Source organism: Priapulus caudatus, unplaced genomic scaffold (genome assembly GCF_000485595.1).
Source record: "Priapulus caudatus unplaced genomic scaffold, Priapulus_caudatus-5.0.1 Scaffold190, whole genome shotgun sequence".
Lineage (NCBI taxonomy): Eukaryota > Metazoa > Priapulida > Priapulimorpha > Priapulimorphida > Priapulidae > Priapulus > Priapulus caudatus.
Window position 1 is genome coordinate 288,741 of NW_014577251.1, and position 23,814 is coordinate 312,554.

General features: G+C 44.8%; 1 protein-coding gene across 1 annotated transcript in view; it reads left to right on the top strand.

Annotated features, from left to right (window-relative positions):
• Nucleotides 1–23,814, top strand: part of LOC106807015 (probable E3 ubiquitin-protein ligase HERC1) — a 99,005-nt gene that overhangs the window by 28,629 nt on the left and 46,562 nt on the right. The window contains exons 35-59 of the mRNA XM_014809216.1: nt 2,369–2,547; nt 3,002–3,247; nt 3,831–4,070; nt 5,650–5,733; nt 5,915–6,030; nt 6,352–6,509; nt 6,717–6,898; nt 7,349–7,509; nt 8,009–8,178; nt 8,564–9,235; nt 9,857–10,020; nt 10,876–10,968; nt 11,718–11,805; nt 12,035–12,142; nt 12,387–12,582; nt 12,936–13,126; nt 13,627–13,811; nt 15,358–15,479; nt 16,658–16,887; nt 17,530–17,724; nt 18,196–18,364; nt 18,802–18,949; nt 20,565–20,702; nt 22,627–22,852; nt 23,492–23,666. Of these exons, the coding sequence (XP_014664702.1) occupies nt 2,369–2,547; nt 3,002–3,247; nt 3,831–4,070; nt 5,650–5,733; nt 5,915–6,030; nt 6,352–6,509; nt 6,717–6,898; nt 7,349–7,509; nt 8,009–8,178; nt 8,564–9,235; nt 9,857–10,020; nt 10,876–10,968; nt 11,718–11,805; nt 12,035–12,142; nt 12,387–12,582; nt 12,936–13,126; nt 13,627–13,811; nt 15,358–15,479; nt 16,658–16,887; nt 17,530–17,724; nt 18,196–18,364; nt 18,802–18,949; nt 20,565–20,702; nt 22,627–22,852; nt 23,492–23,666 (4,636 nt within the window). The remainder of the gene's footprint in view (nt 1–2,368; nt 2,548–3,001; nt 3,248–3,830; nt 4,071–5,649; nt 5,734–5,914; nt 6,031–6,351; nt 6,510–6,716; nt 6,899–7,348; nt 7,510–8,008; nt 8,179–8,563; nt 9,236–9,856; nt 10,021–10,875; nt 10,969–11,717; nt 11,806–12,034; nt 12,143–12,386; nt 12,583–12,935; nt 13,127–13,626; nt 13,812–15,357; nt 15,480–16,657; nt 16,888–17,529; nt 17,725–18,195; nt 18,365–18,801; nt 18,950–20,564; nt 20,703–22,626; nt 22,853–23,491; nt 23,667–23,814) is intronic.

Here is a 23,814-nt window from a genome sequence, read left to right on the forward strand (position 1 = left end):
TATTTGGTTTTAATACTGTGTCCAGTACACAGCCCGCTGAAATTTGAGGTGATGTTTTACATGCAGTTGGCAAAAAATTGGCTGCCTATCAGTTCAATCTCAGGCAAGTAATAAAGAAAGTTTAGGCAAGTTCCACTCACTGCGCAGCATTTTCAGTCACCCGTGGCTACTGGGCAACTGGCCATTTCGAGCACTGGTTATAAGTGCTAAACACAGACCTAGTACCGTGTGTGTTATTGTCGAATATAGCTTGTATATTGCCTTATAATGTAGCACAGGGCGTATTCCCCCTTATTACTAATGCAGCACTTCCCCAACCTCATTACGTCTCATTACAATAGACCAAGCATGCTATGTTACACATCGTCCAATTATTGTATCCTATTAGGCAAGGCTCGACACTAACTTTTTTTTTCAGTGGCCCGATCGGGCCACCAAAATCATTGATTTTCAATTTTTGGTGGCCCGAAAATGAAATCTGGTGGCCCGAAAAAAAAACAAAGAAAAACATTATAAATCTTTATTTCAATCTCGTATTGTATATTATTTGAAAATTGGGCCGTCTGATGCACTTGCACAAGTCTTTAAACAAACCCCACACAATGGCACACGCTGACATTGATGATTGAGGCATACATTTGAATTATCCATTCCACGGCATCAAATTTTCACCAGAATCTTGCATACCATTTTTACTACTTTCACTCATTATTTATCTAAACACGCGCGTGCACATGCTATCGATCAGTTCAGACGTTCAAGAAGATCAAAGTCACAGAGCATGCAAATATTAAAACAAGTAACTGTAATAAAACAACAACACATTGGCTTTTCATGTTAAAATAAAACATATACATTTAATCTAATGAAAGTTAAAATGTCTGGCAGGCTTTGAAACTGTAAAAATAAAATATTGCAGATTTAATAAGATAAAGTAGAACCCTAATTATATCAACAAAGTAGCCTGGGTGGGTACGCATGCATTTAAAAAGAAAAAGCAGCCATGTCTAAGACTAAGTTCAATATTTCGTTGCGTAAAGAGACAGAGAAAATGCTTAAATAAACTTACAAAGCACTAATATTACACTTCGGATTAAAATACTGATCATCTTCATGGAATAGTTCAGTTATTCTACGCGAACTTTCGAACGCTGGCAGTTTCGCTGCGGATCCGAAACAGTGAGCACCAGTGCAGCTAGCTAGCAATCAGGGTGACCAGACGTCCCGTATTTTGCCCATGTGTCCCGCGTCCCGTACCGACCCTTCCCGGGACGCATGTGTGTCCCGTATTTTTAACATTTTGAACAAAATAGATCAAAAAAGGAATAAATTTCATCATTTTTTTATTATGACAATTGTTTGCCTTCGAAACTCTCATCGCTCGCGTTCATTTTACATACGCTTCCACAGTACTCTGCAGACAGGCGTATTGTCTAGACGCATTGTCTGGTTCGCTTGATACAATGTAATCACATGTATTCGCTTGCAAATATGCTATGGCCTGCGCCCGCTCAGATTTTGACCTCTGGCTAGACTGGTTCGCGGCCGCACTGTTCGTCGCAGAGCGTGTACATTGTCTAGCAGAGCGTGAGGCCGGATACTAGTCTAACACAATAACGTGGCTTGTTGCAGCCCCAGTAGACGATCGATAAACCGTGCGCGCGTGTATGCCCGTGGTAGAATGCTGCACGTGCGTACGTGTGCCCTCGCTCCGCGAATTGCTCGCTCTCTTTTGAATGAGATTAGCACGTAAGAAACAATTATTTTTATCACATAGACACTTTGAAATTTTAGTGGCCCGATCGGGCCACCAAATTTTAACTTTTGGAAATTTTGGTGGCCCGACATCAAGTTTTGGTGGCCCCGGGCCACCGGGCCACCGCTAGTGTCGAGCCTTGTATTAGGTATCTTTATCTTATTAGGTATCGTGTATTTATAATGTTAGAGTGTAGATTGGGTTACACAATTTACAAGCATTTACTGTATGAAATATCACATATTTGTCCTGTTAGCAGTTAGAGTGTATGTTAGGTTGCGTAATGTACAAGCATTATCATATTAGATATCATGCATTGATTCTGGTACAGCGAACGGCCCGCAGTGTGGGAATCACAAACATTCGCAGCTAATTAAGAAAGCCATCGCATGGTTTTAGCATTTCTATTTCCAACGGTGGTCATATTGGATTTTGTGCATAGTGGCTACCAGGGGGCCACCCTAACTTGTATGCGGTTGTTTTTGAAAACCTTATGCCCATACCTAACAGCATGCCAAATTTCAAAGACTTGTCACAAAGTGCACAATTTTTATCAATTCCCTCCCAGCTATAAACAGTTTTGGTCTGAACGTTGGATGAAATTTCATGCAGGTGGACTGCTGGTTCCAAACATCCGAGTGCAGTTGTTAGCGCTTGAGCTTCTGGAGGTGGTACTGCCTGCGTGTGAGTCGAGCAGCCAGCAGGAGCTGATAGCCACCGTCGCGTCACAACTGTTCTGCCACCTGTCAGACAACATGTGGAGAGCACCGTTTGCAATTGCCAAAGAACAGGTACACATTTAAAACCAGAAACGAATACAATAGGAACGTAGCGTTGCCGAGGGTAAGAATGTGATACATGTGAATATATATATGTGTATAGATGGATGGATAGATAGATTGATGAGATCAGATTAAACAGAAAGACGGATAGATGGACGGACATGCATACAGACAGGCCGGCAGGCAGGCAGACAGACAGACAGACAGACAGACAGACAGGCAGGCAGACAGACAGACAGACAGACAGGCAGGCAGGCAGACAGACAGACAGACAGCCAGGAGAGAGAGAGAGAGAGAGAGAGAGAGAGAAAGAGAGACAGTTGTACAGACAGATACAGAGGTCGAGAGATTATAGGAATGGGGTAATGGACGAGCAATAGATGAGCATGCTCTACCTGGATAAAGAGATCACGTCCACGTGCCCTGCCCACCAACCCGTGCTCTACCCCTGTTACACATTCAGGCACAGCAGAAGGAGTCTAAGCTCGAGCGGCAGATACAGCGGCTGAGCGACACGGAGGACCACCAGCTGGCGCCACCGGAGATTGAGCCATGCGCGGAAAATGTTCCGGCCCAGGATGCGGCGTTCGACACCGACAGGACCGTGTGCTGCTCGGTAGAGGGCGGTAGCGTGCTCATCCACGGACACAGCGGCCGCGGATACGGCCTCGGCAACGTCGCTATCACGTCCGGTTGCTATCAGTGGAAGGTATGTTGTCTCGGTCAATAACGCTAGTGTATGTACTGGTTTCATACTTGACCCTAACTTCTTTTTGCCATCAGTATAATTTATGTCCTGGGTTCCTATCTAACTCTAACATCCTGCGACTACCAGTGTAGTTTATGTGCTGGGTCCCATATCTAACCCTAACATCTATCATTATTCACTACTAAATGGGTGTTAACTTTCCGTCTGTAGGCGGATTTCCATCTTGAATAAAATTATGATTTTTTTTCTGAAGTTTTAAATTTAAAAAAAATATTTTAAAGTGAATTGCATTTAACTGATTAACAGCTAATAATACGATCTTAACTATGTATGCTTGTTATATATTCTTGTATTTTATCCAAGTTTTTATGTTACAAATTATATAGGTTGCAGTATTTTCTAAATTATCTTATCAGGAAGCATCACCCAATGTGTTTTATATTGCACAGAATCCATAGGTCCGACCCTCCACCGGACCCAATTTTTTTCAGTCCCCACTTTTTTTTCTGTTAACACCCATGCTCCTATTTCGTGTACTCGGCTGGATCTGCATGACAGCGACGTGATCGTCGTACGATTTCAGTTCTACATCATGAAGGAGAACAGGGGCAACGAGGGCACGTGCGTCGGCGTGTCACGCTACCCGGTGCACGACAACAGCCACCGCACGACGACGGACATGTGGCTCTACCGCGCCTACAGCGGCAACCTCTACCACGGAGGCGAACTCTCGCTGACCTTCCCCAACTTCACGCAGGGCGACTACATCACCTGCATCGTCGACATGGATGTGCACACGATCGCATTCGGAAAGAACAATGAGGCAGGTGGCACAGTTGCATCGGCTGTGTTTGTCATCAGTGCTCGGAATAGCAATCCGCATACTAGTCTGAGACTGGTACCCATTGATGATTGATTTTACTAGTATCAGTGCTGGGAATAACAGTCCGCGTACTAGTCGTCTGGGACTGGTACCCATTGAGGATTGATTTTACTAGTATCAGTGCTGGGAATAGCAGTCCGCGTACTAGTCGTCTGGGACTGGTACCCATTGAGGATTGATTTTACTAGTATCAGTGCTGGGAATAACAGTCCGCGTACTAGTCTGGGACTGGTACTTATTCAGGATTGATTTTACTAGTATCAGTGCTGGGAATAGCAATCCGCGTACTAGTCTGGGACTGGTACGTATTGAGGATTGATTTTACTAGTATCAGTGCTGGGAATAGCAATCCGCGTACTAGTCTGGGACTGGTACCCATTGAGAATTGATTTTACTAGTATCAGTGCTGGGAATAGCAATCCGTGTACTAGTCTGAGACTGGTAACCATTGAGGATTGATTTTACTAGTATCAGTGCTGGGAATAGCAGTCCGCGCATAGTCTGGGACTGGTACCCATTGAGGATTGATTTTACTATAGGTTACATAAAGCAAGGCTCGACACTAGCGGTGGCCCGGTGGCCCGGGGCCACCAAAACTTGATGTCGGGCCACCAAAAATTTCCAAAAGTTAAAATTTGGTGGCCCGTACGGGCCACTAAAATTTCAAAGTGTCTATGTGATAAAAATAATTGTTTCTTACGTGCTAATCTCATTCAAAAGAGAGCGAGCAATTCGCGGAGCGAGGGCACACGTACGCACGTGCAGCATTCTACCGCGGGCATACACGGGGCGCACGGTTTATCCGTCTACTGCGGCTGCAACAAGCCACGTTATTGTGTTAGACTGGTATCCGGCCTCACGCTCTGCTAGACAATGTACACGCTCTGCGACGAACAGTTCGGCTGCGAACCAGTCTAGCCAGAGGTCAAAATCTGAGCGGGCGCAGGCCATAGCATATTTTACAAGCGCCAGCATACATGTGATTACATTGTATCAAGCGAACCAGACAATGCGGTTCTGGTGAAAATTTGATGCCGTGGAATGGATAATTCAAATGTATGCCTCAATCATCAATGTCAGTGTGTGCCATTGTGTGGGATTTGTTTAAAACTTGTGCAAGTGCATCAGACGGCCCAATTTTCAAATAATATACAATACGAGATTGAAATAAAGATTTATAATGTTTTTCTTTGTTTTTTTTCGGGCCACCAGATTTCATTTTCGGGCCACCAAAAATTGAAAATCAATGATTTTGGTGGCCCGATCGGGCCACTGAAAAAAAAAGTTAGTGTCGAGCCTTGCATAGAGGAAACCGAAATGTTCAAAATTGAGACTGGCTGGGTTGGTTTTGCAATGGAGCTTAATCTTGAATAAATGTGTTTCTTAATGGTTAGATATTTATAGCCCTTGCAAGTATAAGTTACTATATAACACAGTAGTAGGACTTTATATTTCACGATAAATGCAATGCTGTTGAAGTAATCAATATCATTTATAGTTTGTACATTTTAAATTTCAGGAACCTCATGTTGCATTTGAAGATATTGATGCAACAGAGCTTTATCCAGCAGTTTTGTTCTACAGTAGCAATCCTGGAGAAAAGGTACCTACATATTCTACAATGATTATAAACGTGCAACTCTGTATAACATTAGAAAACCAACGTATCCGCTTACCAAGAGGAAATTCATAAACTTAGATGTGATTGTAGATGTGTCGTTAACACACGTGTTCATGGCGGCGTGCGGACGATGCACAAACTAACACGTTGTGTCTCGTCGTAGGTTAAGATGCTAGACATGCAGATTCGGGGCCTCCCACGTGAGCTACTGCCCGGTGACCCTCTGTGTGCTCCGATGAACACGGCTCTAGCCGAGGCACATGTCCACCTCATATGCAGGTAAGTTCACAAGTCTCACAGCCCCTTCAGCTTCAAAGTTCTCACAGAACTACCAAAGAAAGTTTACTATCTGTGTCAAGCATGCCGCAGGAAGTCGACGACACAATTTAGTTTGCATTATCTCTGGAAAAACGTCCATAATGTATACGCGTGAATGTCGGTGAATTTTGGTTTGAGTAAATTGATTGTATATAATTAGCAAGAAAATATTGTTGTGATTGTGCTTGGGCAATTGTTTTTGTTTTGGTATATTACTCGATGCATCTCCGCAAGTTTTATTCTTACTGTCGTTTTCGCAACCTGTAACGTTCCTCGATGCAGGTTACACGAGGAGGGTAACTGGGCTTCGCACATCAATGAAGAGATACTTAGGCGTTTGGCATCAATAAAGTCCTTGATCGGAGCCGTGAAGGACGCGTGGCAGGAGGCGGGAGACGCGCAGCAATGGCAGTCGTCCAGCCCTGCTAAACCTGATCTAGGTAAAAGATTACATAAAATACTCGAATAATCCGTGATTAACTCGAATAGAAAAAGTGAATATCTCACTATGAGACTACGTCAAAGGCCAATACATGTTAAAACATGCCTACAATACTGACTATTCAATCCATGCGAGTCATTTTATGATTTCTTGTTCGTTAATTATGCTGAGTTCTTTCCCATGCAACGTCACGGACAATTTGCAGATGTTAAAGCCAACGAGTCGGAGAGTGGTGAGAAATGGGAGGAAAGTAAGGAGGTCAAGCTGAAAGATAGCGAGGAGGCCACAAAGCAGCAGGAAGAAGAAAAGGATAATGTGGAGACCACTGACAGGACTAGCCTTACTGATAATGAAGAAAAAGGCAGCCTGGAATCCCTCTGCCAGATGGTAATGCCAGTGTCGCTCATCACGATTTTTACAGTGGCACATCTTGGTAGTTCTAGTGTGCGTGAGTGCGTGCGTGTGTGCGCGCATGCGTGGATAATTTGAGCGGTCGTATTAGATATGAAAGCTTTTGTGTTTGTGACTGTGTGTGTGTGTACTGTGTGTTACTTTCACATGTAGTTTTGACTCCAGAGTAGTTACTGGTTAGCAGATGTTCTTTGTATGAGAGCAGGCGGTCCTTAGGAATCCCTTGATGCAAAATTATTTTCTACCTCTGTGATTATGCTGATTGGGTGGATCTGACTGCACAGCCATGTACACATACACATGTACGCACACACCTACGCACCCATGCACTCACGAACGCACTCACACAAGTATATATGATTAAATAAAAATGAACGATATTGTATGGATGACGTATAGCACGAATAATTAAATTTTTATGAACAGGTGTGGCCAGCGCTGGCTGTCATGGGTGGTGTGGACAGAGGCCTGCGTGCGGGTGGCAGTTGCCTTCACCTCGCCACTGGCAAGCGAGGTATCTTGCTCGGCGTTATCAAAGAGGGCACAACTACAGTCAAAGTGCAGTGGGAGGAAGACGTTACGGTCAGGTGGGTACGCGGGAAAGTACGCTGAAGCAGATTAGTGCAATCAGAATTATACATACTGTTTACCCCCTCTCGTTGCTTGCGTGGCCTATAGTCTGTTGCACTCTAGCCACTTCTGCGGTGTCACGGGATTATTGTTTTCGCATCTCTGAATTTATTACATGTTATGGCTGCTTGGCATGTCGGTAAGACCCAGTGAGGAAATTCCGTTGCGAATATTTCAGTATTTCAGTGTTTTTATGGTATTTACTGCTACGATTTCTGACTCATAGATTTGCATTGCTATGGAAATCCAACTAATCAATGCTCTGATTAACAGCAGCTTCACGTGTTCTTATTCATCACATAAGAAAATTCTAACTAGCTCCAGTTTCTTACTACCAACAAGATACACGGCGAAAAAATATTAAACAAAGAAGCGTAAATATTCAACACAGTTCCTTATCTTAGTAGATATGCGAAGGATTTTTTTGCGGTGGTCTAATACAGATCTCATTTGCAGTGACATCAACATCAAGAGCATAGAAGCGTGTAGCCAGGTGACGTTCGATGCCTCTAAGGTGATTGACTTCCCGCCTGAGTTGTTGATGGACCTTCTGCAGCTGTCTGGCACACTAGAGGAGAGAAACATTGCCGATCTCTTCCGGCTGCAGCATCGCAAACTACATCTTGGTACGGATAGTTCATAATAGAAGCGTTACGCCTCGGTGTTGGCTGTACCGTCGGCTTTTTCTTCTTGTATATCCACTTACTCTCATAGTTTAGTTAAACTGGGGCATTTGCTTTGTCTCGAAATTGTTTAATGGCAAGCATTTTCACAAGAGGTTTATGCCATTCTTGTTAATTCGTACGCATTGAAAACGTTGTCAGAAAACGTTACCAAAAACGTTATCAGAAAACGTTACAAAAAACGTTATCAGAAAATGTTATCAAAACGTTAAATGAGAAAACGTTATCAAAAACGTTATCAGAAAACGTTATCAAAAACGTTATCAGAAGTGAATAAAAACATTTGTTGAAAGGCTAAGAACGTTCTCCCTTCCTCCCTCCTACCCAGATGTCGCGCGGCGAGCGAGCACGCAGGCCAGCGGCTACGCCTCCCTGCAGGTCGTCGTCGCTGCGCCGACGCTGCGACCTCCGACCTCTCGCAGCGAGCCTAACCTCGCTGGCGCGTCGTGCGGCGACGACGCCGTCAGCGGCGACGTGCGTCTGCAGGTCGTCGAGAGCATCAGCACGCGCATGGTCACCGACATCATCCAGAGCTCGCTGACCGCAGTCGACCGCCGCCGTGCCGCTGACGCCGCGACGCACAACGCCGTCGAGCCGTGCGGCGCCGAGACGCCGACGGTGGCGCCCTCGCGGCACGAGGAGGCGGCGCCGCGCGACGATGCACCCCCGCCGGCGGTGGCGACGCCGGGAGACGAGCTGAGCATGATGCGCGTCGTCACCGTGCAGCTGGCGGCGCTGAAGGCCGTCGCCGCGACGATGGGATGCGCGCACTATGCAGAGATGATGCTGGTGCCGAACGCCGGGATGGTAGGAGGCGCCGGCGAGGACGCACGCGCGGCGGCGCGCGCCGTGATGCGGCACATGGTCGGCAAGGCGATGCAGACGTCGACGATACGACGTAATGTCACCGTCGTCGACATTGAGCGGGCGCACAGCGTGATCTTCAAATCAGCCGTGCAGGGTCACGCTGAGGATGAGACGGACATACGCGGCTTGCACGGTGAATGTCAAGCCACCTATATCATATCTATCTATCTATCTATCTCTGTCTATCTCTCTCTGTCTGTCTCTCTCTCTCTCTCTCTCTCTATCTCCCTCTCTCTATACATCAATCAATGAACACTTATCTTCTGTACTTTATTTCAAATGTGGTGTGCTTCCAGGATCAACACTTGGCCCTTTATTATTCCTAATCTATATCAATGATCTACCTGTTTGCTCTAATTTCAATAGTCGACTATTTGCTGATGATACTAACCTATTTCTATCACATTCAAGCCCTCACCATCTTTAAACAATGGTTAACCAAGAGATAGCTAAAGTAGATGCATGGTTAAAATCAAACAGACTCGGTTAACTACAAAAATATATATATATGATCATATGCAACAAAACACAGAAACAAGGAATACAAAACTTTAAACTTAGTATGGACTCGCCTAAAATAAAACAAGAAAACAGTATAAAATATCTTAGTCTATATCTATATCTTTATCTATATTATATATTATATAATAGATTTATTATGCATCATCATGTATATATATATGCACGGTGATTGTCGGATTGTCTGCTATATTGACTACATCGTGTCATCGTCGTGTCGTATCGTGTCTTCTAGAGAAGCTGGGCTCGCTGAGGAAGCGTAAGTCGTGCAGCCGCGCAACGACGCCCGCGCAGGACGTCGCACCGCAGCTGGAGGCTGCCGCACAGGTTCACGACCCTCCCGCCGTCATGACAACCAACATGGAGACCATGCCCAGCCCCTCGGCTCTGCTGCAGCAGGTAACGTGACCGCATGATGCGGTCGTTGACGTCGTAATTGGCAGTGGCAGCCGTCGCGGTGTCATTATTGTTGTCATCGTTGGTGGCAGTGGTGAGGGTGTCATCGTTGCTGGCAGTGGCAGCAGTGGCAGTGTTATTGTTATTGTACAATGAATAATTATCTACTGTGAGGTAATGTGAGGTGCAGACAGTAGCTCATAGTTACAGTCGAAAATTTGAAGTACTAGTAAAGTGAATTACTTGCTGTACCTCTTCGTAGGAAATATGTCTGCCACTGCCGATTGCACAAATACAGTGCACGTGTGACAAGCAGCGTGCAAACGAGCTTGATATTTATTGGAAATATATTTGTTTATCAGTACCATGCACCATATGATGATTCCCGTCCCTGCATTGTTTTTGGTTCGTGTGTTTTATGCATTGGTATCCCTACCAAGGAAACTCTGTCTTGCATATGCCATTGTCATGGGACCGTATTTCGAGCTTTGCACATTCACGTTTATTCTTGTTTTTTTCCCCCTTAACTTGGGAGTTATACAGCAGTGCGGTTTATTGTCCTATTAGACTCACTCTCGGCTGCCAGTTCTGATGCGAGAGTTGTTCCCAGCTTGGCCCATAGCACAGCATCTAGACAGTTTAACACAGTAGTACTGCATTTGAGACGATGCACACGAACGAAAACCCAAATGTGACCAACGCTCCGTGTACTGTGTGTACATGCGCAATAATCTGCACCAGTCCTGTTTGTCGTAGCATGACGTCCGGTTGCGAGACGCATGGCAGTTGTTTCGCGCTGGCCCACCACGCGAGTGTTGTGACTAACTGTCTGAGGTTTGCCTGTGCGTGTGTTTGTAGCTGATAACACCGCAGGGAGTGCTGAACATGCGGCGTGGAGTCGTGCGTCACCGCGCGGGCCGCACCATCTACACCTCCTCTCCACTGCAACAGGTACTCTTCCTCGTTACCTTCTCATAGTCCCCAAGGTCTTGTCACAGGTCTCTATGTAATAGGTCACTATGCTATAGGTCATCATGCCATAGGTCACCATGACATAGGTCACTATGCCATAGGTCATCATGTCATAGGTTGCCATGTCATAGATTACTATGCCATAGGTCACCATGACATAGGTCCCTATATTATATGTCACCATGTCATAGTTTGCTGTCATAGGTCACTGTCATTAATTGCTGTGTCGTAGATTGCTATGTCATAGAGTTCTATGCCATGGATCACTTATGGTAACTATATTATGGATTGCTATGTCATGGACTGTTATTCTATATATTGTTATGAATATGTTTGTGTAGCATCACAGTCAGTTGTGCATGTGCTAGTGTGGGGTTACAGACAGCTGTGTATATGTTGGTGTAAGAGTACCAATAGTTATAAATGTATGTTTGTGTCACAGGTAGAGATACGTACAGCTACATAGGTGTGTAGGGTTACAGACAGCACTGTGTGTGTTGTGTAGGGTTACAAACAGCACTGTGTATGTTTGTTTATGATTACAAACAGCACTCTCTATGTTTGTTTAGGGTTACAGACAGCCATGTGTGTGTTTGTTTAGGGTTACAGACAGCACTGTGTGTGTTGTGTAGGGTTACAGACAGCCATGTGTGTGTTTGTTTAGGGTTACAGACAGCCATGTGTGTGTTTGTTTAGGGTTACCGACAGCCATGTGTGTGTTTGTTTAGGGTTACCGACAGCTGTCAACGGCTGGATCGCCACCCGATGAGCAACAGAGTGACTCTGCAGCCACCTTGCCACCAAGACCGAAAACAGGTGCGGAACATTCTGAATATTAACAACGTGACATATTAGCGAAATAATGATATATCGAAATTATACTTCACAAGCATATTCGGCTTATGTGGTTGGTTCATAATTAGTACTCCTAGTATTAATAAATGCGGTAGGCAAGCTTGTGGTCACTTGGTTCCTGTAGGTTATTATTAAGATAGACTCACCCGAAATTCGCTTGTGTTTATTTCTGTTTATTTGTGTTGTTCAGCACCGGTGACACCACGATCTCCGTCACCACCTCCACCACCGATCGTAGCACCTCTCATGGAGATGGGATTTACCCTGCAACACATATGCAAAGCTGTGGAAAAAACAGGTAGCGTTGAAAATCCTACCCTCTGGTGTCGTGTCGCTGACAAAATATGAATGTTCATGCTGCTTCTATGTGGATAAACAGGGCAATAGGTAACGTATACAAGTGCAGCAAACTGAACCTGTGTGTCACTGTATTGTCACATGTGCGAGTGATTAACTGACATTACTGTAGCCAACAGTGTGGTGTAGAAGTGATTAGTTGACATTACTATAGCCTACATCTGTGTGTTGGCTTCATTGGTTAGGTCTGTCTGGTGAGAGCTCAGCCCATGGCATTAATACTCTCGCCACTTGGATGATCGAACACCCGCACAACGATGCAGAATTTGGTGCCTGCTTACCGGGTGCCATGTCTGCAGCAGTGGCTCCCTCTGGTGCATGCAGCCTAGAGCGAGAGAAATCCACGGAGAGGCACCCACCATTGGCTAGATTACTCAATAGGTATGCAGATAAGCACAGGAATTACACTACCCGTGAAAATTTTCCGACACCAGTTATAATGTTTGCCGCATCCTCTCTTGGTTTCTTGTCATAACCCAAGTCGGTGTGACATGTGTCCGCATAATTTTACAGTCGCGTTGGTCCATCAAGTCACTCAAGTCATTCCGCCAAATGCGATATCCATTAGATCGAGTTTTCGTATATATATATATACGTCAGTACGTAATTATTTGCTGAGCATTTGCTGGTATTGCTACAAACATTACTAATCTATAAAACTTCTACAAATATTGTCGTATAATTCTGATATTCTATCGAGGTTATTCACTAAGCATCTGCTTAAATTGTTGCAGGCGGGAGTCAGCCGATCAGATTCATGAAGATCAGGAGCGATCGTCTCGTCTCTTCGAGTCGGTTGACCTCACTGACCGCGACCTTGAGCGTCAGAGGTCATCACGCTGCGAGCGGGTGGCCGTGCTTGAACGCCAGCGTCCGATCTCAGACATCCGAGCATTCGTCACGAGCACGAGCCGGGCGCCATCTTGTGAGTGTTGTAACAGCGAGCATGGCTATATGCTATTGTGATGTTACTAAAACATTGTAGTGTTACAGGATTGCCATTAGTTATCTAGTGTTGCAGGCTTGTGAAAATGTTATACATAACGTAGCCAGTGTGGGTGTAAATTGAGAATTGCCTTGTAATAGTCTTCCTCTAATTGTTGCATGGTCTTTTGTAGAAAGTAGACCTATTCTACTATGTAGTTAACAATTATTATTTTAACAACATAATTATAATTAGTTAATAATATCAGTTAATAATGTGTGTACTTTTGCTAAATTATTACCCTATTTTATAATAATAATATTAATAATAATAATAATAATAATAATAATAATATCCCAGTAACTACGCTAAGACAGATTATGTATCACAATTTGAAAGGAAACCCAGTATATAATTGTCATCTGATGAATGCAAACGAAACGACGCTCGCTCTACCTCCCACGTCGCGTCAGCCTGATATATGTATCGCGTCGCTACAGCAGCCGGCGGCGGTAGCAGGGAGCCGCGCGAGATCACGCGCGAGCGTCTACACGTGAGAGGCGAGGCGCAGCCGATGTACGACGACATGCTGGACATCGACGACGACGCGGAGTCCGACGGCATGGAGGACATGTTTAGCTCAGAGTTCAACGACCGCGAGCCGGCCGGCCTGGCGTTCGTAGACGTGAGTGCTGCTAATGCTACAACTGCTACTGCTGCCACTACTGCTGATGCTGATACTACTGCTGCTACAACTGCTACTGCTGCCACTACTGCTGATGCTGATACTACTGCTGCTGCTGATACTACTGCTGCCACTACTGCTGCTGCTGATACTACTGCTGCTATTACTGCTGCTGCTGATACTACTGCTGCTGCTGCTGTTGCTACTGCTACTGCTGCTACTGCTACTGCTGCTGCTACTACTACTACTACTACTACTACTACTACTACTACTGTCTGCTACTGCTGCTATCTAGCTACATCTGCTGCTGCTGCTGCTGCTGCTGCTGCTGCTGCTGCTGCTGCTGCTGCTGCTACTACTACTACTACTACTGCTGCTGCTGCTGCTGCTGCTACTGCTACTGCTACTGCTACTACTACTGCTACTGCTACTACTGCTGCTACTACTGCTGCTACTGCTACGTACTACTGCTGCTACTGCTATTACATATTACTGCTGCTACTGCTGCTGCTGCTGCTGCTGCTACTGCTGCTATTACTGATACTACTGCTGCTACTGCTGCTGCTGCTGCTGCTGTTGCTGCTGTTGCTACTGCTGCTACTACTGCTACTGCTGTCTGCTGCTGCTGTTGCTGCTGTGCTGCTGCTGCTGCTGCTGCTGCTGCTGCTGCTACTGCTGCTGCTACTGCTACCATTAATGTTGCTGCGGCTACTACTGCTACTGCTGCTGCTGCTGCTGCTGCTACTGCTACTGCTGCTGCTGATACTACTGCTGCTGCTGCTACTACTACTACTACTACTACTACTACTACTACTGCTACTGCTACTGCTACTGCAACTGCTGCTGCTGCTGCTGCTGCTGCTGTTGTCTGCTGCTGCTGCTGCTGCTACTGCTGCTGCCGCTACTGCTACCATGCAGCATGATTCTCACTCCGTTGTCTCACTCTGCAGGCAACTATATAGCTAGATTATACGCAGCAAGGGAGAGATATAGAGGCAGATAGGTACAGGTATAGTTATATCTAGCTACATGTAATCCAACTATCTAGTTGGCTATAATTGGAAATAACTATATTTATTATATATATAACTGATATAACTATATATACATATGTATATATATACATATGTATAGTTATATCTAGGTATATAGGTTGCCACGTATATGTATCTATATATGTATCTAGAGCTGTATACAACTAGATTGATCGATTTGCTCTCCATTTCCGATATGCTTATTATTATATCTATATTCTTTCGTTATCATACAGTGGGTATCTATTACTATCTATGCTAAGTCTGAAAACCTCAGGTGCGATTTGTTTACATTTATTATAGTGTATAATGTGCAATATCGTGAACATATTTATACACGTATATAAATAATTTCACAATAATATTTATTGTAGTGCGTAACACGCATATATGATACTGCACAATATTTATCATAATGCATAATGTACACATATAACAGCGTGTAATAGTTATCACAGTGCATAATAGACAACATATATTATACCTGTATGATATCGCAGCGTGCATTGCAGTTTGCACCGGACTTGGACGACTATGAAACAGCCGTGAAGTGTGAGCTGTGTGACATCTTCACTCACAGCTTCAACCGACACATGAAGCTGAACCACCCTGGCTGCGGCGGCAGCTGCGGCAGGTAGGACAGGCGACAGTTGCTTCATGGATGTATAGACGCTCCTCACCAGAGTGCAGCGATGGCATAAGCCATATCCAAAACTATGTTTTTATCAGTATCCTTATTCATATCGATATCGTTATCTATTTCTGGATGTAAGTAATGGAATAGAATGTTTGAGATTTCTAGATTCGTGTAACTGCACTGTATTAACTACACCAGAAATTGTGTCGTATTGTTGGAGTTACTTAGCCCTCGAATACTGGATCCTACGTGTTGTACTGTTCATACTGAACTATGATTCCCCCCTGTGAAATATGAAATGCACCAGATTCCTGTCGCATCACATGTTGATTGTCGTGTCACATACAGATACTGCCCTTAAGGGCCGGACACACTAGGCGATTAAATCGGGCGATAAAATCGGGCGACAAAATCGCTCGATTCTATCGCGCGAGTCGAGTGGACACACTAGGCAATTAAATCGCCGGTGAATGAAGGCCCGTCTCCACACACGCGGCACGACACGACACAGCAAAACGCAGCGTCGTTGTGCTGAAAAAAAAATACATTGTGATTTCGCGCATTGTGTCTGAGCGCATTGTGCTCACTCTGGTTCAGTGATCAGAAATTATGCATGTGCTTGTTGTCCATTGGCTGATGAATTGTACAATCGGGCGATGTTATCGCCGGCCCCGGACACACTAGGCGATGAAATCGGGCGACAAAATCGCCCGATAATATCAAAAGTTTTGATCTATGCGATGAAATCGGGCGATGAAATCGGCGGCGATTGAGTGGACACACTAGGCAATTTAAGGGCGTTTTGATCGCCCGATGTAATCGCCCGATTTAATCGCCTAGTGTGTCTGGCCCTTTAGGCAAGACAGTTTATTCTTTTATGCTTCAGTCGATGCCCACAATCAAAACGGTTTTTATATTGTTGGCGTGCACTGCTAACAACCTCGCCCACACAGCAGTCAGTATAGCTTTGCTGAAGAAAGTCTGCTCACGAAACCACAATTGCTAAAATCTTATTATGCTCCACCATTGGAGCCAAACAAAAACAAAGAGCAAATCGAAACAAACCAAAAGCAAAAACAAAACCAAAGAAACAAATCGCATACTGTCTGTGCGGTCCTACACTTGTTCTCCATCTATGTAGTGGGCTCAATCGAGCTCGCCTTGTCGTGTTGCAGGCAGGGATACCGTAGCAACGGTTCGTTTGTCGATGGCTGGTTCGGGGGCACTTGTGGCACGGGCAATCCCTACTACCTGCTCTGCGGACAGTGCAGGGATCGCTACCTGGCACAGAAGGCTCTGAAGACGGAAGCGCGATCGCTAGGGATGGGAGTGATCAGCTCGAACCTAGCTGAGGTTGTGAGTGTAGCGCCAGACCTGCTGGGGAGCTCCGAGTCTCCGGCTGAAGGTAATGCCAGCGCACGATCGCATGTTTGTTACCTAGACTTTAATTCCTGTTAAATTATGAGTAAGTGTGACGGTATTTGTAGTGTCTGTTATCTAGCCATTAATGTATGTTAGATTATAATTAAAAGTGACAGTATTTGTAGTGTCTGTTACCTAGCTATTAATGTATGTTAGACTACGAATGAATGTGACGGTATTTATAGTGTCTGTTAAGTAGCTATTAATGTATGCTAGACTGTGAGTACGTTTATCTGTGTTTGTATTTGTATTGTCTGTGTTGTGTTGTGTTGTGTTGTACACATCTATTGTGATCTATGTCGTTTGCTATCTAGCTAGCTAGTTAGAATGTTAAAAGATATAATAGCATTTATAAATGTATGTTACCTGCTAATTAGTGGTAGACGAAAACAATAATAATGACAATAAAGGGAGGTAATAAAGTATTTCACCAAGCAACGATTGTCACTATAAAATTCATAGCACGCACGCACACACATGAACACTCATGCACGCACCCATGCACAACACACGTGCATAATGGATCTTCACTGCTGTGGGACAGAAGCATTTCAGCATCGAGATATTCTGTGTTTCTCCGAAGTGATCACCTGTGTAACTGTCAGTTCGATCCTAACCCTAACAGAGGACTACAGCCTGCACGAGGAAGACGTGGAGAACTGCCTGTCCGGTGCTAAAGGCTTCGATGCCGTGAAGACTTTTCTCGGTCTCACTGACCACCGGTCAGCCCCCGACGTCGTCCGATTCACCGACACCGACCCGCTAGGATTGAAATACGTGCCCATCGCCTGTAGCGACACGGTCAACATCGATGGTCAAGGTGATCCCCCCCATCCCCGCATCATACGTGCGAAAGTTTACAGAGGGTCTCAAGGTTAATATATATGAGGATACTTCGCTAACAGGATCTAAGCAGCTTGCGGCAAGGACTGGGTGAAAGTAGAGAGGTTAAAGTGGGGCATGAGTAAAAGTTAGTGATATTTAGTAATGACTTTATACTAGGTAAAGATAGGTTTGCAAGGTGCTATAGATTGCTAGAGATTGATGTAAAGATATGTCTGTCCTATTCTTCATTCGATGAGGTGTTCACTGTACATTCCCTAGTGGTATTCAGTGTTAGTGCGCGACATTTATTCTTCTATGATTCGTGAAGGAATCCTTATTTTACAATACAGTTATTCTTGCGTATGTGGGCTTGTTGCATCCTTTCGTGTGAATGGATACCACTCGTGATTCTTCTCGACTTTTTACCTTACGTCCATGTCACCCTGCTGTATATGTCTGCGTATAGGAGTGGCAGGGCAGAGTAGAGAGGAGATGGCGAAGACATTGGGAGAACAGGCAGCTCTGCTGTCGACCGCACATGACCGCATGCTGGCCTTACAGCGCATGCTCGCAGCTGCCCAGGTGCTTGTCGCTAGAGAGATGGTGATGCGCGCACTCTCACTGCTGTCAGTCAGGTATGGCCAGAGGGTGCACTTGACGAAACTATGCACTTAGCATTATGATTTTCCTTTACAACAGTTGTTACTGAGGTTGCTTACTTCAGTTTATATTCCAACCATGAATAATCAATCAACTAATTAATTAATATATATATATATATATACGATATATGTATGTATATATACATATATGTATATACATAATATTAATTAGGTTATAAGATTAATATAGATAGGGGTTCAACCACTATAAGTAGGCGAACAAAACAATCATAAGCTGACTATGGGAAGTTATTTTACAGCATGCGCGCATAACTGTAATAAAACATGGTAACGACTGGATAAAATCGGGAGATGGCTAGCCATACTACGGTGCGTCATCAACGGCTGCATCGTCGTCGCTGCGTGTGGCGCACATGCGGTCGCTTGTATGACCTGGCTTCCTGTTTCAGCAATTCGGCGTGCAGCCTCTCCGCCGGTCTCGAGGCGATTGGTCTCGCCGACATACGACTCATCGTGCGACTCATGTGTCTCACGGCTGCTGGGAGGATAGAGTTCCCGAGCTCGAGTCTGCACCGACACGTGGCTCCCACGATACCGGTGCGTCGGGCTTACCGCGATGGCCATTTTCTCATTTTATTCTCTTTTTTTGCTTTTTAGCTTATCTGACATAGTCAGATGCAGCTTGTAGAATCGCATGAGCGTGCGTCCGTGCGTCCGGCCGTGGGTCCGTCCGTGCGTCAACAGTTGGGCAAAAATCTAAACAGCTCGACGTACAGTCACGATATTCGGGACGTGGGGGGGTAATCCGAAAACGAGTTGGGATGTCGAAGCTGGGGGTCAAAGGTCAAAGGTCAAGAGGTGTAAAAGAAGGGAACATTCACTCCTTAACTTAAGGTATAGGGAGGAAATGCAGAATTGCGGCACAAATCTAGGCTCGTGATATGTTCTGTGTATAGCATCATGTGTAAATGGATGAGTGCTTACCTATTCTGTCTTGCAAATAGTTGTTGCTATACTACGTACGATGGGAGCTTCCATCTTTTAATCTTAAGACATTCAACGTACGCGCCATCTCGTGGCAACTTTTCATAACGATCCAACGAACATTTCTTCGAGAAGGTTCCTTATAGCATCCCAGTGTTTGAAATAGAGGCTATTTCCGTTTGTCCGTACTTGTCCATTTCCATGGAGGACAAGTAGATCTGTCCGGTAGCTTGTCCGCCGGACAAGCAACTTTTTTAGAGCAATTTTTCATAATTTTCTACCATCGCTGGCCGCTTGCTGGAAACCCGAGTTAACATAGTATAAACATGGGCTGCCGGAGTGCCACCCCGAATTAACATATAGTATAAACATATATGTGAAGTTATATAAAAACGTTACCACCTTGCTAGCTCCACGAAACGGTCTTGCTGGGTTAGAAGACGCATCAGACAATCGGTCTGATAGACAATCAGACATCTCTATAGACAATCAGTCGCACAGCCTCGTCCGGCAGCACTACCGCCTCGAGAAAGAGAGAAATTGAGAGAGAGGGGGAGAGAGAGCGAGGGAAGAGAGTGACAGAGAGAGAGAGAGGGAGAGAGAAGGAGAGGAGAGACAGAGAGAGAGGAAGAGAGAAGAGAGAGAGAGAGAGAGAGAGAAGAGAAGTGAGAGAGAGAGAGAGAGCAGAGAGAGAGAAGAGAGCGAGAGAGAGAGAGGAGGCAAGAGAGAGAGCTGATAGAGTGAGAGAGAGAGAGAGAGAGAGAGAGAGAGAGAGAGAGAGTGAGCGAGAGAGAGAGCGAGTGTGATCGAGGGAGAGAGAGAGGGAGAGAGAGCGAGTGTGATCGAGCGAGAGGGGGGGAGAGAGAATGAGAGAGACAACAAGGGAGAGCGAACGTGGCGATGGGAGGGTGCTCTTGATTCGTTTGCCAGTGAGTTTAGCATCAGAACACCTGCCGTCAGGTGAGCGCTGTCGCTCTGCGGCACTTGTTTTGTATTCTTCTCACGTTCTTTGTTGTTGTTGGGCGGGGGCCTCTCTAGGAGGCGTGTTATTTGTTTTGGCGAGCTTAACCACGACAACAGCGTTTTTCACGGTCCGTGACTTCACTTCTCAAGAGTCCTTGCGTTATACGCGCTGCACTCATGCTTGGGTGTGGATGTGCACCTGTTTGTAAGATATGGTGTTTGTGTCCGTTCCCATCGTATGTTTTGCATGCATTTCTCCTCTCAGGATCTTGGCGGCTTGAATGCATCGCTGGGCCTTAAAGGAAAGTATGCTATCAGCATCCAGTACCTCAGCACGGCCGTGAGCGCCCTGACAAGAGAGCATCCAGAAGCATCGCAGCTCCTGGTGCAGCTTTGCGTTCAGGTTTGTCTTCAGTTTGATGGTATCAATTTTTAAGGATGTGCATGTGTGTGCGTGTGTGTGTCTGTCTGTCTGTCTGTCTGTCTGTCCCTGTCTGTCTGTCTCTGTCTGTCTGTCTGTCTGTTTGTCTGTCTGTCTGTCTGTCTGTCTATATGTCTGTCTGTCTGTCTGTCTGTCTGTCTGTCTGTCTATATGTCTGTCTGTCTGTCTGTCTGTCTGTCTGTCTGTCTGTCTGTCTGTCTGTCTGTCTGTCTGACTGGCCATGTGTGCGGGTGCTTTTATGTGTGCGTATATGACCTTGAACTGCAGTAACAAGGCAACAAAATCTAACAACCACATAATCGCTCGACCATTTTACCGGAGGCATGTTGTCAGACACATCATAAGTAGTTGAGACATCATGAGTTTAAAATGTCACGAATTTTAATGACAATACGATGCCATGCTGACATCTGAAACAGAACGACAGCTGTTCGGAATGTTCAGAATTACTGACTGCACAGTCTCTGACTTGTTCGTGAATGGAATATGCAAAGCACATGAAATAAGTAACAGCGTCTTTGTAAATATTCACCTCCATCACGTTCTCCGTGTGAACAATTGTATATTTGCTTCAATTGGAAACGCAAACGCAAACTGGTTAAATTCGGCCACCTGTACCTAATGCCAAAAAACAGACTTGTGTAACAGAGTAATGATTCTGTGAATTATTGTTGCATTATTCTTCAATTCAATTTTTGTATGAAGTCATGTTGCGTCTACTGTAGGCAGGGTTCTCCAAGCTTTTTTATTATAGCAGGGGGGGTGCTGCCTTTACGGTCCTAGTTGCAAATCGCCGAAGGCGGTTTGCGTGCTAGGGGGGTCCGGGGGCATACCTCCCCGGAAAATTTTGAATTGTAGAAGCTCTGAGATGCAATCTGGGACACTCTAGACTCATATCGCTTCAAAGTTTATTCCGATATAAACAACGTGTATTAATTGTTTGAACTTCTTGTGTATACACCAGCATGGCGGCTTATGATATTTAGAGTGGCGGGTGCATTTTAGGATGGCGGGGCTCGACGATAGCCTGGCAGGCCGCCAGGCTATAAGTGCTCTTGGAGAAGCCTGCTGTAGGGTACATGGTAGTTAGCCTGTTTAAAATGTGTTTTGTTCATTCATTCTAGTAGGGGCACAGTGAGTGTCCCTTCTTATTGTAAATGGCCTTTGGTGCTACTGACTGCCATACTCGGAACCATTATCAAAAGCATCATAAATAGTCATAACATCAGGAGTAAATAATAGAGATCTCTATTATTCACTCCTGATAACATGCATCAAAAAAGGGTTGACGTGAAACTTCCAGCGGTGGTGGTGGTCACTCCTTAGACCTGTGATATTGTCACGTATCTACTTGCATGGGTGTTAACTGTCTGTCTCGATAAAAATTCAGACTTTTTTAGAATTTTTTTAAAAATGTAAAAAATATTAAAAAGTTAATTGCATCTATTAATCTTAACTGTGTATGCCTGTTATATATTCTTGTATAATAATGTTTTATCCAAGTTTTTATGTTACAAATTAAATTTTATTAGTATTTTCTAAATTTCAAAATCTAAAAGTCTTATATTTAAATCTTATCAGGAAATGTCACCAAATGTGTTTTATATTGCACGGAATCCATAGCTTCTGGGGGGATATTTTTTTCAGTTCTTACTTTTTTTGTTAACACAATGTCACATTGTCACATGTAAATAGTTATGAGGTGCGTCAAAAAGGCTGGCATGAAACGTCCTGCATTGGTGGCGGTGACACCTTAAACCTCGTGATAACCATCTTACTTGCGATGACAATATAACTTTATTAAAAAAATATTATATTTAATATTATTTCATAAAAAATATCAACTTAATATGACTTTACTGACGACGTGTGCGCTTGCTCGCAGGACCTCATGCTGGCGGCGATGGGGCTGAACACGAGCGTGATGGACGACGCGAGGAAGCGCAAGCACACAGCGAGCAGCGCCGCAGACGCCTTGCACCACCACCGCGCTCTCTCCTCACCCAGCTTCGCAGTCACGCAGGCTCTCGTCGCGCTGCTCGCCTGCAGCGGCGGCGGCGTCCTCGGGGACGCCATCCTGCCGTCGCCTAGCAAGGACGACGCGGCAAAGTGTACGTGCGATGCGGCGGAGAGTTTCAACGCGGCAGCTTGCGTTACGCCTGCGGGTTGTCACGGCGATGTAACACTCGCGGTCTGGTCACTCATCGTCATTATGACATTATTATTCATTATGTCATCATTTCCTCGACGTGTCATAATAACTTCTGTGATTATATTGTGATAATTTCATCTCGTATTTTCGCGATCACATTCCATAACTTCATAGTCAGCCTAAGAATGTGTAAACAAAGTTGTTAGAATATGTATTTACGATATTTAGTTTGCTGGAAACTAGATGCTCATATTAACTGATAACTAGATGTATGATATTTACAGCTAACAGCCCGATGAGAGCTTGTAGTAATGTCGTGATTATCTCCTTTCTCATCTTGCCCCTGTGTCATTGGCATTGGTCTTATAAGTGTCATCATACTTAACTGGCTCATATTTAATTGCATAATTATATCGATAACAGGGCCCTAGCTTGCAGTCGTTCCTAATTTTAACGAGTAGTACGTTGCTCCCACTGTACAGTATACAGAAATCAGTGTCGTTTCATCAGTTGGGCATTATTTCTCGTGTCATAGGAATTTTCTTTCTCTTCTGTGATTATTTTGTGATAATTTCATCTCGTATTTTTGTGATCACAGCTCGTAACTTCATAGTCAGCCTAATCTATAATTTTCCTTCTCTTCCAGCGCCACCGCAGAGTATGGAGAGTAAGAAAATGGACTTGATGCCGCTCGCGAATGCGCTCTCGGCGTGCGTGCTGTCCGCCCGGCTGCCCAGCCAGCACCGTGAATGGGCAACACATCAGCTACTGAGGTGAGCTACTCTGTCGCCGTTAGATTCAATAATGTAACCCAACAAGAGTAGTAGAATTACATTACTACTCTTTTTGGGTTACATTATTGTATACAACTACCTATGCTCATACGACCTACTCTTGTTGGGTTACATTATTTGTATACAA